Source organism: Bombina bombina, chromosome 5, assembly GCF_027579735.1.
Source record: "Bombina bombina isolate aBomBom1 chromosome 5, aBomBom1.pri, whole genome shotgun sequence".
Taxonomy (NCBI): Eukaryota; Metazoa; Chordata; class Amphibia; order Anura; family Bombinatoridae; genus Bombina; species Bombina bombina.
In genome coordinates, this window is record NC_069503.1 from 373,447,756 (window position 1) to 373,460,285 (window position 12,530).

Consider the following 12,530-nt stretch of genomic DNA (forward strand, 5'->3'; position numbering starts at 1 on the left):
GCCTCACATGGAAAAAAAATAACATTTAAACATTGTGCAAAACTGCAAAACATCTAACAATAAAATAGTAAAATAAAGTGGTTCAAATTTTAACACACAAATTAAACATAATTGTTACTCTAGTGGGTCTCTGGTTCCTGTCATGTCACATCTATTACACAGGAGTAATGTCACAGTGGCAGGGGATATTGCCAGTAGTGGACCTACTAAACAGAGGGCCCTTCTGCACAAGTTTATTGATAGAGTAACTGCTATAGGCCCCCCAGCCCTTGGGCCCCGGTGCCACTGCACCTGCTGCACCAATGATAGTTCCGCCCCTGGACATTGCCTACACTTGTTTGAACTGAATAATTTAATGTTGCTTCATACATTGCAAGAGTTTATAGTATATGACTAGCAGAATGCTACAAAGACAAAAAAAATTAAACGATTTGGTTACCTGCATCCATCCATTTGTATCCCTAAAATAAAGGGATTTCAGGTCTTTCCTAAATGCTAAAGCATTGTCAGTATTCAGATTATCCAGTTCCTCCTGATTGTCAACCAAAAATATCTGGAAAACAAAAACAAAACTTTAATCCCCAATATATATATATAAAATGCACTGTTTTATTAGGGAGAAGGTACCAATATTACACATTACAATTTATTATTTGGGTGCAGGCCCTGTTAAACACATATCTTTACTACCAAGAAACAGAGAGAAACACGAAGAGGATACAATAGTGCCCCCTCCAAAAAAGTCAGGGTATTCAGCACTCCAAAAAAAAATTATAAAATAATTTAGTCAATGACATATTAGAAAAAGTTTGTGAATTATTTAATTTATTAAGGACAGGTGTTCTCAGCTTCAGTGCGAATCAGACAACGGCTGGGTCCCCTAAGCGAAGACCACACACACAATGAGCATTAATAAAATTTATTTTATGTGCAAATAAATAGATGCATTATTATAAATTTGCAATATGTAAACTGAGTACATAGAAAAAGCTGGCCAGCTAACTAAAAGTTAACTCGATGCAATCTATAGCCTTATATAAAGTTAAAGTGGTTATTTAACAACACCCCTACCAGCGGGTAGCCCTGTATGTCCACAGGAATCTGCTACCATGGATAACAATGGGGATCCATGCAAAATAACTCACCACACAGTAAAAGATAGATGGCAACACCTCTCTCAGAGGATAACCCAATAAAAATTGGAAAACTGTTATCATGAGAATCACCTGAGGATCTATGACAATAATTATGATATACTGTACTGTAAGGCAATATAACAGGTAATTACATGCTTTTCAATTTACACTCTAGGTACAATAAACAACTCCCCAACCAGAGGGTAGCACCAATATTGCAAAAAGGTACCTGCTACCATGGTAATATTTGGGGATCTATGTTTATATGATACTAGATGCGTAATCACAGCCGTATTAAGAACCACATATTTGTAGCAAACAATATAAATCTTATGCAATGTATTGTTAAAAGGCACCTCTGTTCCACTCCGGCATGTATTCAAGCTGCAGTGTGTAATGTTCATTACATTTCATTATCCCCAGAAAGTACATTCCATTTTTAGGTTTTTAGACTCGTAAGTCCGTAAATACGTTACAATAAACTTATGGCATCCGGAATCCTCCTCCTTTAGGTTCTTTTTAGCATGGTTTAATCCGGGGGACGGTGCCTGCTTCCTTCCGCCTGTGACGTCATTTCTCACAGCTGAGAACCAGGTCCTGAGTTTTACTCGATGCACGCTGCAAACACAGCCTCGTAGCCACAGAAGGAAGCAGGCACCGTCCCCGGATTAAACCAGGTACCTTTTTGCAATATTGGTGCTACCCTCTGGTTAGGGAGTTGTTTATTGTACCTAGAGTGTAAATTGAAAAGCATGTAATTACCTGTTATATTGCCTTACAGTACAGTATATTATAGTTATTGTCATAGATCCTCAGGTGATTTTCATGATAACAGTTTTCCAATTTTTATTGGGTTATCCTCTGAGAGAGATGTTGCCATCTATCTTTTACTGTGTGGTGAGTTATTTTGCATGGATCCCCATTGTTATCCATGGTAGCAGATTCCTGTGGACATACAGGGCTACCCGCTGGTAGGGGTGTTGTTAAATAACCACTTTAACTTTATATAAGGCTATAGACTGCATCGAGTTAACTTTTAGTGACCTGGCCAGCTTTTTCTATGTACTCAGTTTACATATTGCAAATTTATAATAATGCATCTATTTATTTGCACATAAAATAAATTTTATTAATACTCATTGGGCGCCATGTACTAAGCTTCTAAGTGACCGTCCGTCTGTATTTCCGCGTCAAAATTCGCTCACGATCTGCTTCTCGTATGTACCAATCTGCGATCTGGTCAAAAAAACACTATTTTGATCAGCGATCGTAATTTTACGCAACTGATCGTTCCAAAGCCTTTTTCCACTTACTACATGTTCGATCGCACGTAAATTCGCTGTAATCGGAAATGATGAATGTTACAACTAATCCGTCCGCTCCAACTTTCACTGTAACTTCGCGTGATTTGCTTCGCGACCATTTAGGTAGCGAATACAATAGAAAACTATAGGGCGTCTCAACCTGACGCCAGGTAGAAGTACTTAAGTGAAAGGACTAGACTACTATTGTAGCATTATTGGTTTTTGGATCACTGAATGAAGATGGAGACACTTTTACACATGTTTATTTTCCGATTAATTCAATTACGAGGAAGAAGGGCTATACAGGCACCGATTGACAACTTGCAAAGAAGGAGAGGTAGAAGAATCAGAGTCCCTAGAGTTTTCCTTCCACGTATGGGTTTGGAAAGCATTTCTGATCGAGAGATTATCCAGAGATTCCGTTTGGACAGAGAAGCTATTATGGAACTTTACTATGAAATAGCAGAATACCTGGAACCTATGACAGCGCGTTCACAAGCCATACCCGGACTATTAAAACTGTTGGCAGCCTTACACTTTTTTGCCACCGGTTCATTCCAAGCTGTGTCTAGCGTTATAATTGGCATCAGCCAGTCTGCTTTTTCGAGGCACCTAACCAAAGTTATTGATGCTTTGATGGTCGTCTTTCCAAGGTATATTATACTTATTATAATATTATAAGATTTCTGGGAAAATGCACATTCTTATACATGTCAGCAGCCAGACGTTGCCGCTTGTCTGACGATTATGACACCTAGATCGTCACGTGGGTAAAGAACTAAACCAATCAGGTCGCAGACTGCTTCTTAACTTTGCTCTTTCGCGCCGAACGAAGCTTCAAAGTTATCAATAATCCGATTGTCTTCGACACACAATAGACGCAAAATTTTACGGCTTGGTTTTTAGTACATTCATGTAGCAAAGTGCCATCCGCATGGTGCGAATGCCGGCGGGTTATTTCGATACGGTCTGTGCGAAAAAATTGACGCCTTAGTACATGGCGCCCATTGTGTGTGTGGTCTTCGCTTAGGGGACCCAGCCGTTGTCTGATTCGCACTGAAGCTGAGAACACCTGTCCTTAATAAATTAAATAATTCACAAACTTTTTCTAATATGTCATTGACTAAATTATTTTATAATTTTTTTTTGGAGTGCTGAATACCCTGACTTTTTGGAGGGGGCACTATTGTGTCCTCTTCGTGTTTCTTTCTGTTTCTTGGTAGTAAAGATATATATATATATATATATATATATAAAATTCTATAGCACTCTCACTAATGGGTACCATGGTGCAGAATGTATAGTGAATATCAAACAAAGGCCATTTCTTGTAGCATACAATAAATAAAATACAATCTTATATGTTCTTGCAGAAAACAAATTTCTGTAATTATTACCTTGGCAAAACTGTGTCCATTGTAGGCATCATCATAATGCAGTTGAGTATTTACAGATTGGGAGTTTTTACAGAGACATCGTCCTGGGGATCCTGGAGTTCCTCTTTCACCTTTTGGTCCAATTACTAAGTGTGCTAACAAGGAGATATAATATTATAGAGCAGACAGATGTTTACATACAAATCACAGATGAAAATACTAGGGCAGGGAGTCAATACACATATTTTATGCTGTAATATCTTACATTTTAAGAAGTTGAAAAAGTGAGTAAGTAAATTAATGTTATTTTATTTTTATTTATTGGAGAGAAATTTCAGTTACTGTTACTAACTAAACTGGAGTTAATTTACAAATATAGGACAATAACCACATGGTTTATTAAAGATGCATGGCAAAGCATTTGGAGCACTTCTGAAGCATATAATGACTATGAGTGAATCATATGTGCCTCTTAGTAAAGAATCCTTTGACTCCATATATCAGATGCATACAGAAGTTTGACTGAGCTGCTGTATGGAAGGTTGAGTAGGTGACTGGAAAGATGTATACTGGCTGAGGATTTGGGCACTGTGCTTGGGTATTACTAGCTAGATTAGTATTGCTGCTATCCTGGCTGCTGATTCAGATTGTATAATATATGGCAAGTTACTAAGGATGACAAGGGTGGTAAAATACTTTCTACCTGCTGCCAACTACAGTGCATTAGAATTGTCAATCACATAATATAATATATTCTGAAATAGGTCGTTTTATCTACTTATTAGTGATCACTATTTTATAGTGTCTGTATTAATGCATATATTATTTTTTTTCCACACATTTTTTGTATTGAATACTCATGCTAATATGGGAATTTATACATTATTCAGTTTCATTCACACTGCCCTATGACTGCCTGATTGATATTTGTTTTTTTTTAAATTTTATTTAGATTTTCTTCAAGACAATACAATATATTGCACAGTTACAAACAAAATAACTTGTGAACAAGTTATGAAAATGTGAAAAAGTCTACTATGCAATAGATACACATATAGGGGCATATTTATCAAGGTCTGGCGGACCTGATCCGACACTGTGGATCAGGTCCGCCAGACCTCGCTGAATACGGTGAGCAATACGCTCGCCGTATTCAGCATTGCACCAGCAGCTCACAAGAGCTGCTGATGCAACGCCGCCCCCTGCAGACTCGCGGCCAGTGGGCCATCAGCAGAGGGGTGTCAATCAACCCGATCGTACTCGATCGGGTTGTATTGTGGCGATGTGTGTCCGCCTGCTCAGAGTAGGTGGACAGGTTATGGAGCAGCGGTCTTTGTGACCGCTGCTTCATAACTGCTCCAATCGGAGCTTGATAAATATGCCCCATATAATGGAGATTATCCTTATCTGCAAATCAGTTTCAATGTGATCACAAATTTTCCATCCAAATAATCTTATAATGCAAACCTTTAATAATAACATTCCCTTCTGTAAATATACAGGGCCACATGTGGACCCTACATCATACTTGAAGCTCAAATTAGAAGGAAAGATGTATATAAAAATAGTACAGACCACTTTTGTACCCAAGAGAAAGAATCTACATCCACAAACATAACATTTCTCAAAATTAAAGCTTCTTATCCTTAATCACATATGGAAAAGGGCAATATAAATATACAGTACTGTGCAAAAGTCTTAGGTCACCATTAGATTTGTTGTTTTAGCAAAGTTTTAATGACCATCCATATTTATTTTTCAGTCTCTTTATTAAGATACGAACAGAAAATACAGAAAATATGTACACAAAATAAAAAAAAACCACAATTCTCAGAACAAAATGGCTTCTTCAGGCAAAAGTCAGTATTTAGTGTGACCTCCCTTGGCACTAAGCACATCTTGAACTCTTTTTGGGAGACTGTCCTGAGGTTTTCTGAAGTAATCTTCTGGTATATTATACCAGGCTTCTTTCATTACTTCCCAGAGTTCTTCTTTAGATTTAGGTTGTCTTTTATTTCTTTCTATGTCCAGGTGACCCCATACTGCCTCTATTATATCGGGTCTAGACTTTGTGGATGCCAGTCCATGACAGTCAGTGTTTTATCAGCTGTTTTTCTCTCCAAATATGATTTCACCGCATTAGCAGTGTGCTTGGGATTGTTATCATGCTGAAAAATAAAACCATTCCCAAACAGGCACTTTCTAGAAGGAATGGCATGAGGAATTAAAACCTGTCTGTACTTTTCAGCATTCATGATCCCATCAATTCAGACAATATCACCAATTCCACTGACAGAAATGCAGCCCCAATCCAGGACAGACCCTCCACCATGTTTCCCTGAAAGCCGCAAGCACTCATTCTTCCATCTCTCTCCAAGTCTTCTCACATATTTTCGACGATTGGAGCCAAAAAATTTAAACATGGATTTGTCACTCCATAATACTCTTTTCCACTGATCTTCATTCCAATCTTTCTGAACTTTATCATATCTTAGCCTTTTAACTGTTCCCCTTCTGAAAAAGCAGTTTATTGGCTGCTACCCTTCCACATAGACCATTCCTGTTCAAGCTTCTTTGGACTGTAGAAGGGTCAACGTGATATCCTGATGAAGCTACCAGATGCTGAGCCAGATGCTTAATGGACTTTTCCCAGTTTTTCAAAGAAAAATCTCTGAGAAACTTCTCATCAGATTTTGAAAGTTTTCTTGGCTTCCAGTCCTTTTTTGTCCTTGACCTCTCCTGATTCTTCAAATGTATATATAATAGCTTGAATACCACATCTTGAGTATCCAGCTTGTTTTCTGATTTCCCTTTGAGAGTGGCCTTGCTGATGCAAAAGTATGATTTTATGTATGTGATCTTTAGTAATTTGAATGGAATGATGTGATTCAAATAATTAAACTCATACCACATGTGTATGTAATGCCCAAGCATGTCTTGCTCAAACCTGGTGTAATAAACCTTTTTCACAGCAGTCATTTTGACATGAAATAGTAGGACAAATACAGGTGTTAGCAATGACATTAATTAGGGTTCCATTCCATTTAGGTTTACAAGAGCCAGGTTCCTGATATTGATCAAGTGTAAGGGGAGGTCACACAAAATACTTGCCACTTTAGCCCGTAGAAGCTGTTTCTTTCTGGGGGGTTTTAATACTGTATACAAATATCCTGTATTTTCTGGTTGTATTCTAATAAAGAGACTACGAAATAATTCTATATGGTCATTATACCATTGCTAAAACAAAAAAAATCTAATGGTGGTCTAAGACTTTTGTCCAGTACTGTATATATATATCTGTACCAAAAAAAAAGAAAAAGTAACTTATATAGGCCACCTTACCACCAACTAGTAAATAGGGCTTACAGCCTTTTTCATGGTTCCTCACTATGTTGCATACTAGTAAAGACAGCAATTTCATAGAAAGCAAAAGATTCAGTTATTTCTGTACAAATGTTAAAGGTAATGCAACATTACAGAAGACTTATATTGTATATAAAGAAGCAATATAATATCTATATAATGTCAAGGTATTTGAAATATTATTAAATAATATATAGAAATATATTTAACTTTATTCAATAAATCTGTGGATGTGAACATGGTCTGTAGGACAAAGGATTAGATCTCCCCCACTCCAATTGCACAGGAGACATTCTTGGCTGAAAGGAGAACAAAGGATTATCTCTGGGAGATCTCACACACTCAATATGTTAAATTATGCAATTGTATAATTTAGCAAGGAACTAAAATATAACATAGTTTCAGGATACAGGCAAATATATGGAGACGAAATGTCTGGGTTACCCTTTTGGAGCTGATCAGGGTCGTGGAGAGGCAGCTTTTATGCACATGGGTGTTAATTATCAAATACACATCTGCACTGCTGGCTAAACAGGAAATATGCTGTTTTAAAGACTTTTACAACTCCTCATGGATTGACCCCATGTGGAGCAATGGAGGCCTTGAAAAACACAGACAAATGCTAAGGTGTGACTCTGGAAACTCACATAAGCAGACAGCAAATAGACATCAATTAATTTTTTTTTTCTATTTGAATGCATGCCTCAGAATGTATCAAATATAGAAATTGAAAATGGTCTAATTCTCTATTATTACATGGATATTTACTAAGCTTGGGAGGTAACTGTTTTAGTCAGTCAAAAATGTGTAATAACCTCTGTTTTGCTTATATTTTTCAGACAGATAATCTCAAATCTACATAGAAATGAATGTGCATATATATGTATATATATATATATATATATATATATATATATGTTTTGAAAACATGAAAGATCTTACTTAGCCTCTGTGTTTTTAAGAATATAAATAAATACTTATGGACCATAGACATATAAATGCTTGGATCATCTCTAATAATTATTTCTATTTTTATTGCAGACAACCATTGATCATGAGCATCAATCTATACACTTAGAAAGAGATGGAATGCCTGAATGAAATGAAATGTCATATCATATAAATGTGAAACAAATGTTTATAAAGTTTTAAATACATCTCTTAAAATATAGTGAGATGAAGACATGGAAGTTACTTTGATGTGATATGACTGAGATATAAATTTTCTATTAGGCTAAATGAAATATAAATTATTTTAATATAATGTTAGATATGTGATGTTTCATATCAAAATGATCAGAAAATTCATTAAGATATAACTTATCCAAAACAAATATTATGAATAGTTGTCGCAGTAAATTATGATAAAATTAATAACCATTTCATAGAAATACTGACTTAAGTTGTTTCAAATGTTGCTGTGTCTGTTTGTGCTGCCACCTGGTGTTATGTTGCGAGAACTACAGCCAGAAGGTTCTCTCTGGCTGTTAAAAATGAAATTTCCAAGGGCCAATCCGATTTAGACTTCCCAGATAACCAATGGGAAGGTCAGCTCCCGCAGGGCCACCCACAATTTACCAATGATGGAAAAAAACAAATAAAAAGTGAATGCAATGGAGAGAAAGGGACAGATTTTCTGCTGAAGCTAAAACTTGTAACTGGTTCCCGCTGGGTGTGAGATACCACTTTACTTGAGCAAAGCTAATCTACCCTTCTCATTGATTGCGATATACCCTTATTGGTGATCTGAGGTAAAATAATTCCTACCAAGGAATATCGGATATCGACTGCTTTTTACTTTGGTAACGTATTCAAGGTTTTGTAAGATAAGTTATATGCATAGTTAATTTGTATTTAATAGATTTAAAGAAGCAGTGTGTTTTTCTCAAGTTAGCATTTCACAGCCTATATACATATATTGTTTAAATCTGCGTCTGATTGACCAAGTAACTCATCTATGCAAGTTCTGATATTGTCAGTTAATTTTGTATTAGGATAAATTGCAGTTAAATAGCAGAATATATATATTATCCTATTGTTTTATAAACACTGTTTAGAATTGTATTGCTTGGATGTTAAAGGTTTTTAGTCCCATTGTGTTAAATAAATAAAAGGCTGAATTGTGAAGGTATATTTTTCTGGGTTTTGTAAGAAGGATAGCATATCTTAAGAGTTGGTTTTAACGCATATAAACTTTTATTTAGTTTCCTTTTATTGCAAATATAGTTCAATATGTTTATGGATATTAACTAAATAAAAGAATTCAGATATTTATATTAATTGTATGGTCTAGTAGGTGCATGGTTGATAAGGGTTTCTATTTCTTTGTATTGTGTTTATAACCCTGCCATAAACTTATATATATTATTTGGATAGCACTTATATGCATAGTTAATTTGTATTTAATAGATTTAAAGAAGCAGTGTGTTTTTCTCAAGTTAGCATTTCACAGCCTATATACATATATTGTTTAAATCTGCGTCTGATTGACCAAGTAACTCATCTATGCAAGTTCTGATATTGTCAGTTAATTTTGTATTAGGATAAATTGCAGTTAAATAGCAGAATATATATATTATCCTATTGTTTTATAAACACTGTTTAGAATTGTATTGCTTGGATGTTAAAGGTTTTTAGTCCCATTGTGTTAAATAAATAAAAGGCTGAATTGTGAAGGTATATTTTTCTGGGTTTTGTAAGAAGGATAACATATCTTAAGAGTTGGTTTTAACGCATATAAACTTTTATTTAGTTTCCTTTTATTGCAAATATAGTTCAATATGTTTATGGATATTAACTAAATAAAAGAATTCAGATATTTATATTAATTGTATGGTCTAGTAGGTGCATGGTTGATAAGGGTTTCTATTTCTTTGTATTGTGTTTATAACCCTGCCATAAACTTATATATATTATTTGGATAGCACTGCTAAGATTTTCATAAATATACTGACAATAAGAAAAATATATAGTCTGCTGTATCTAAATACAGATTGTATATGCAATCTCCTGGTAGAAATTAGCCACAGCCGACTGGGTCTGATGTACATCAATTTCCGCTGCAGTAGACACCAAGTTCACAGGCTTTGGAGACACCAGCTCTACCTTCTTGAGCGAGGATGCAGCTAGTGCATCGGTGGGAAGTCCAAACTCATCAAGGTAAGTATATAACAGTTTCTGGAGGGTAGCTAGGAAGTCAGATATTTATATTAATTGTATGGTCTAGTAGGTGCATGGTTGATAAGGGTTTCTATTTCTTTGTATTGTGTTTATAACCCTGCCATAAACTTATATATATTATTTGGATAGCACTGCTAAGATTTTCATAAATATACTGACATAATAATTGGAGGCACTTTTTCTGAGATTTATTAATATTCCATCATAATTGATATAATATATTTGTAAGTAAATAGAAATTATTATAAAAGATAAGAAAAAAAACATTAAAAAAAAATTCATATTTCGATATTAATATTTTGAAGATATAATTTTTTTTTGAAAAGTTGAAATATTAATTTTCATATTTCGAGATTGTATTAATATCTTGAAATATTATTAAAGATTCATTTTGAAAAATTAATAAAAATATTAATTTTTCATATTTCAAAATTAATCAAAAATATTGATTTTTCATATTTTCAAAGTTAATCAAAAATATTAATTTTTCATATTTCGGAATATTAATTTTTCATATTTCAAAATTAATAATATTTTTTTTTTGAAATATAAAATTTTTCCTTCTCTCTTTTTATTGGCAAAAATTGTATTAGCGTTTTGGTTTAACTAAGTACTAAACCAATATAATAATGTCTGTAGCCAGAAGTGACTCATTTAATTCTATACATAGCAATGAAATTGGTCCCATAACCATACCTATTACTAAAGGTCAGGTCCTTAAGAAAGATATCTTAAGTTACCTTAAAGGGAAGTTTAATATTGCGGGTGAATTAAATGATTTTATGGATACGCTTGAAACTAGGGCTAAAAATATTACCGTTAATAATAATATGTGGAATGAAGAGAATGAATTCTTCCAGGAATTATTAATGATTAATCAATGCAAAGCTCCCAAAAAGCGAGACGAACTAATACTAAAATCCTGGCCCCTTTTAATATGCATAATTGACGAAATGTCGTTTTTTGTCACAGACAAACGATTGCAAATACAGGAGCTAGAAAATAGTATTCGTTCCTCGCACAGACGCGAAGAGGGTTTAAAAATAGCTAAAAATAAAATGGATGAATTTGCCCAAAACCTAGCCGCCTTAGATAAGCATAATATGGACTTAATCGCGCAGATACAAGATTTAAATAAACAGCTTGCGCAAAGCCAGAGAGAATTAAGCGATTTAAAAAGGTCATATCGCCATAATGAAAACCCCTATATTAGCAATGAGAATAATACAGATAATGCTAACTCCTTTAGCGAACGCGTCAGGGACGAGGTACGAAAATATATAGAACAACATAGACAAATGACCCCTAACGGGTCAGAAGTAGATTTCCCAAATAGACAATCCCCTCAGGATGTAAATCCAGAGGACAGCTGTAGCGCAGCTGATGCGGGGGAGGGAAACTCTAACAGAGAATCCCAAAATAAGTCTGATAAAGTCTATGATTCCCATAAAATAATCACCTTCGTACAACGCGCAGTACCTATATTCTCCAATAAGGGAACAACATCTGTAATTGATCATTTACAGGCTTTTGAAAATGCGTTAGCTATAATGAATGTTACAAGTGAGAAATTGAAAATTTAATTTCTGCCTTGGGTATTTGACAGTAGGCATCACAAATTCTTTGTTTCACTAAAGGATATGAATATTCATTCCTGGAATGGGGTAAAACAACAATGCAGAAAAGAATTCGGGCAATATTGCACTAAAACTGCCGCGAAAATAGCGGTATATGGTTTAAAGTGTCGTGCAAATCAGAGTCCGGTCGAATTCCTTTCTGTATTGAAAAATGCGTACAGTATGGCTGAAGATAATCCCAGATTTGATGGCTCAGAATTTGTAAATTTATTTTTTGAAGCATTGCCTACACCCATCAAAATCAACTTAGCTAGAGATTTTGATGAGGACTGCTCATTGGAATGGCTGATCAAAGAGAGTACGAAGTTATACTCTATTCAGCAGTCCAGTGAGCAGGGGGTTAAAAAGGAGTCAAAACCCAAAATTGTGGCAGAAACTAGGGTGTCACCTAGCCCCCTCAATTTGGAGTCTAACAAGAGGACTTATGCAGAGGTGGCCAGTCAAAACAGGCCATCTCCACAGAGGTTTTATTCTGCCCCTCCCCCTACACAGGTTGAGGCGCAGGGAGACTATAACCAAAGTGGGGGACATAAT

General features: G+C 35.1%; 1 protein-coding gene across 3 annotated transcripts in view; it reads right to left on the reverse strand.

Moving 5' to 3' along the window:
* The window catches only part of COLQ (collagen like tail subunit of asymmetric acetylcholinesterase), a 160,513-nt gene that overhangs the window by 13,458 nt on the left and 134,525 nt on the right, over window positions 1-12,530 (reverse strand). For all 3 annotated transcript variants that reach the window (XM_053714199.1, XM_053714197.1, XM_053714198.1), the window contains 2 exons: window positions 3,838-3,971; window positions 440-553 (listed from right to left, as the gene is read on the reverse strand). In XM_053714199.1, the coding sequence (XP_053570174.1) occupies window positions 440-553; window positions 3,838-3,971 (248 nt within the window). The remainder of the gene's footprint in view (window positions 1-439; window positions 554-3,837; window positions 3,972-12,530) is intronic.